Source organism: Tigriopus californicus, chromosome 6 (assembly GCF_007210705.1).
Source record: "Tigriopus californicus strain San Diego chromosome 6, Tcal_SD_v2.1, whole genome shotgun sequence".
NCBI classification, from domain to species: domain Eukaryota; kingdom Metazoa; phylum Arthropoda; class Copepoda; order Harpacticoida; family Harpacticidae; genus Tigriopus; species Tigriopus californicus.
This window is the reverse complement of record NC_081445.1, coordinates 2,389,436-2,393,134: the sequence shown is the minus strand read 5'-3', so window position 1 is coordinate 2,393,134 and position 3,699 is coordinate 2,389,436. Positions and strand designations below refer to the sequence as shown.

General features: G+C 40.3%; 1 protein-coding gene across 2 annotated transcripts in view; it reads right to left on the bottom strand.

Annotated features, from left to right (window-relative positions):
- Positions 1-1,078: 1,078 nt before the first annotated feature.
- LOC131882748 (gamma-tubulin complex component 2-like) overlaps positions 1,079-3,699 on the bottom strand; it is a 6,065-nt gene continuing 3,444 nt past the window's right edge. The window contains exons 7-9 of one of the 2 annotated variants that reach the window (XM_059229998.1): positions 2,948-3,178; positions 2,671-2,850; positions 1,079-1,456 (exon numbers count right to left, since the gene is read on the bottom strand). In XM_059229998.1, coding sequence (XP_059085981.1) covers positions 1,118-1,456; positions 2,671-2,850; positions 2,948-3,178 — 750 coding nt within the window. In that variant the 3' untranslated portion in view covers positions 1,079-1,117. The remainder of the gene's footprint in view (positions 1,457-2,670; positions 2,851-2,947; positions 3,179-3,699) is intronic. The other variant, XM_059229999.1, reaches the window with a different exon arrangement.

Genomic DNA, 3,699 nt, shown 5'->3' with positions numbered 1-3,699 from the left:
ATTGATGTTAAGAAAATGTTTCTTTCGATACGTTTGGAGAAAGAATCGGACATGGATATGCTTCGCTATGTTTGGGCTCCACCAGGGCAGCAGAATCCGAATGTTTATCGATTTACACGTTTGCCGTTTGGCACCGTCTGTAGTCCTTATCTTGCCATGGCGTGTTTGAAAGAAACGGCTAAAAAATGGAAAGATGTATTTCCAAAAGCAACAAACATCATCCTCAACAAAACGTACATGGATGATATCATTATTTTGGCGGATTCATCAGACGAAAATGATTCTTCTCATGTCTCAGATATTACTCATTTTGGATAGTAGCGGGTTCTATGGTCACAAAATCTCCGCCAATGATCCCCGAATCGTGAATGGAGTTGAAGAGAAGAGAGTGGATCAATCTTAAGTGATTTCTCTGCTTGGATTGAAACTGGATTTCAAGACAGATCATTTTATGTTTGATTTGGATGACAAATTTCCAAAATTTCGACAATCAAACAAAAAAGATCACACGCCGTAATGTTGTTTCTCTAGCCAGTCAAGTGTTTGATACTCAAGGCTACGTGTCTCCTTACATTATGCGCTACAAGTGCATACTTCCGACATGAAATCTTTCATTTTAATAGTACTGGGGATTACATTCCCTGTAGCGGTTAGAAAAGCCCGTGAAAAACCAAACCAAGAACCTATGCCATCTGTAATGAGGGCGGAAACACGTTGATTCCAGTCGAAACTACTGATGTGATCAATATGCCTGCGCCTCAAACTTTCAAACCAGTACTGCCAAGTTTGATCCAAGCTAGAATTTCTTTAGGTCAAGGGAACGTACATTTTCTGACCTAAAAAATCCAGCCTGGACCAAACTTGACAGTATTGGTTTGAAAGTTTCAGGCGCAGGCAATTTGATCAAACTAGTAATTTGCTTTTTAAATGAGCCAGTTGGCCAAAACAACCTGCCCTTTAACCGGTAGATGGCGATTTTATTTGACACTGATGAAACCAAATCAGTAAAGTCTGTTGCCCGGGTTCGGATAGTACCAAGCAAAATAGAATTGAACAAATAAAAGGCGATGACAATGAATAGAATCTCAAACGTTTCATTTTATTAACCACCATCGGTTTAAGGCGTGCATCCGAACTGATCCAAGGCTTGAGTGTAGAACCCATTGAAATCGAGACGATGTAGAATGTTCATGATGCGCTCATTGTAGTTCTCTCGGCCCATTTGAGCGATCCGATCCAACAGAGAGAACAATACAGAATTGAACCGCAGGTCGAATTTGGCCACCTCGTCGTGGAACGTGTCCAGTTCATCGCAGGATTGGGCTACCACCTCCATAAAACTGGCAAACTCCACGCAAACGCCCAAGAGTTTCCGTACGGTGGTGAGCAATTGCGGCGAGGACAACATGCAATCATTTAGGCACGTGGACAAGAAGTCGGAGTGGATCTCTAAAACCTGCAAATTAAATTTCCTTATGAACTCGCTCAAAGCCTTTCTCCCATGATTTAAAGCTTCAAGCTTCATATGTAGACCTCGATGATGGCGCAAAGCTCCCTTCTATGGATGATAACCAACAATGTTTCGATTGATACTGTATGGGTATTGAATTTTTGCACTTCAAACGAGGTTATATTGAACAAAATAGAAACCAACACAGGAGCCTGACAATGATATTTGTTAAGGAAAAGTTAAAGAGATCCCTTAATCAGAGTTCTTTTTTATATGTTAAAGAATCTTGTTTTTTTAAGGCCCAACCCTGAATATTTCTAAACTTGACCAGTCTCTAGATTAAAGCTCTCTTTGAAAGTATTGGGACACCATTGGTGAAATTAGATATGGATGGCCCTTGATGTTGACCTATCATGTTAAATTGATCCTTCCTGAACAATTCGCCCATATTGCCAGGGTCACAAAATTCACTCATATGTGTCTATGAAGTCATCCAAGCGCTGGACCGTTTTACTAAGTAAGTAACTAGTTCAATCCCAATTTTGCTTTCTATGGCCTCACACACCTCTTTATAACATTTGGTTTCGTAGAAATTTTCTTGATCACAACACATTCCTTATGGGTGTTGGTTAAGAGACCAAAAATGCTCCATTTTTCGTCCACGAAGCAAAGTACCTCCCCAGGGCATCCCGTTCTTAAGCCTAATGAGTATCTACAAATGTTTGGCAAATGGCAGGAAGTATTTTCTTAACTCAAGTGCGTCTCGATTATGCCATGGCTCATGGTCAGCCTAGAGAGGTTCGTCTTCAAAAAATGTAAAGCTTTCCACTAAATGTTGGCAAAAAAAAAGAAATAAAATTCTTGCCAGATTTGTCGGAAATTGCCACGAGTTGTGGGAGCCATCTTGTACCTTTTTGCATTGATTTCGATCATCCCATCTACGGTTTGGGTGCGCTCCATTTGGATTCAGCCAGCAAGATAATTGATGGGCTCTGTCATTTATTTCACTTTCCCTTAAAATAGTTTTGTTTTATAATGTAACTTTCATTGCTTTGCTTCTTTGTAGATAGGAACTAGCAGTTAAAAATCGATGAATATGGCTTGGTTGGAAATAAGGGATCAGCTATCACTCTCATTTTGGTTGAGAGCAAAATTTCAGATCGCGTACTGTAGCTTCAAGGTAAGTGAAGATCAACTCTATTTTCAGATCCCTTCCTTACCTGATCCACATTGGCAATCTTTCCACTTCGGATTTTGGCGATCATGGCCTCCCAATTAGGCTCCAGAACCTCGAAGGTCATGTAATACTCGAGATTCTGCAAGAAGTTCAGCATCTTCTGTCGAAGCGCGAAGCTGGCCGCGTATTGGGAATACTGATCGGTGGGATAACATTTGAACACCTACATATCCCAGAGATAGAGAGACCAAAACAAACGTACATACCATTAAAATCTAAAAAAAAATACTCAAATTGCAGCCCTCCATATTCGTTCCTACCTTGGTGGAGATCCACACACTCGAGAGAAGTCGTTCCACGTGCTTGCAATAGAACAGTTGCCGAAGCAGCATCTGGTAGCACGCCAAGGATTTCCGGTTCAACACCAACGAGATCGGCCATTGGACGTCGTAGCCAAAGGCAAACGCCTCCAATCCCGTTAGATCCGAAGCGTTGCTCGGAGTTTTAAAGTCCATTTCAGAATCCGTATCAATGGACAGGATCTTGCACATCTACCAACAAAATGACTGTGCACATCATGATTTGAAAGTTATTTTTGGTTTTCAATTTTTCACCATCAAGCATCACCAACTTCCATTTATCCAGACCTGTGATGTAATTGTAATCGAAATTACAATAAAGTGCCTGCAATTACATTTCCAATTCAAATTTGAAGTAAATGTGCCAGTTTTAAAAAAACCGATACTTTCTAGCCGAATGTAACCGAGATACTTGTTATATAAATTAAAATTATATTACGAACTTTCAATCCTTTGTTTAGTGAAAATGTGAGAACATCCAGTTTTGGGTGCATTCTCATTGTCTCCGCATTGGCCTTACCTATTTTTGAAATGCTAGAAAAGCTGAATGTTTATTTGATGTTATCATTATTTCCGTTTGATCAAACTAAGGTGCGCCAAGAACGATCACAATGCAAAAAGCCACCTCTAAAGGAACTGCAAAACCTTTAAAACAAAAACCTCGACCTCGACCATTTCATCACAATTTTTCCCGTAATACCCTGTGTTCCCCC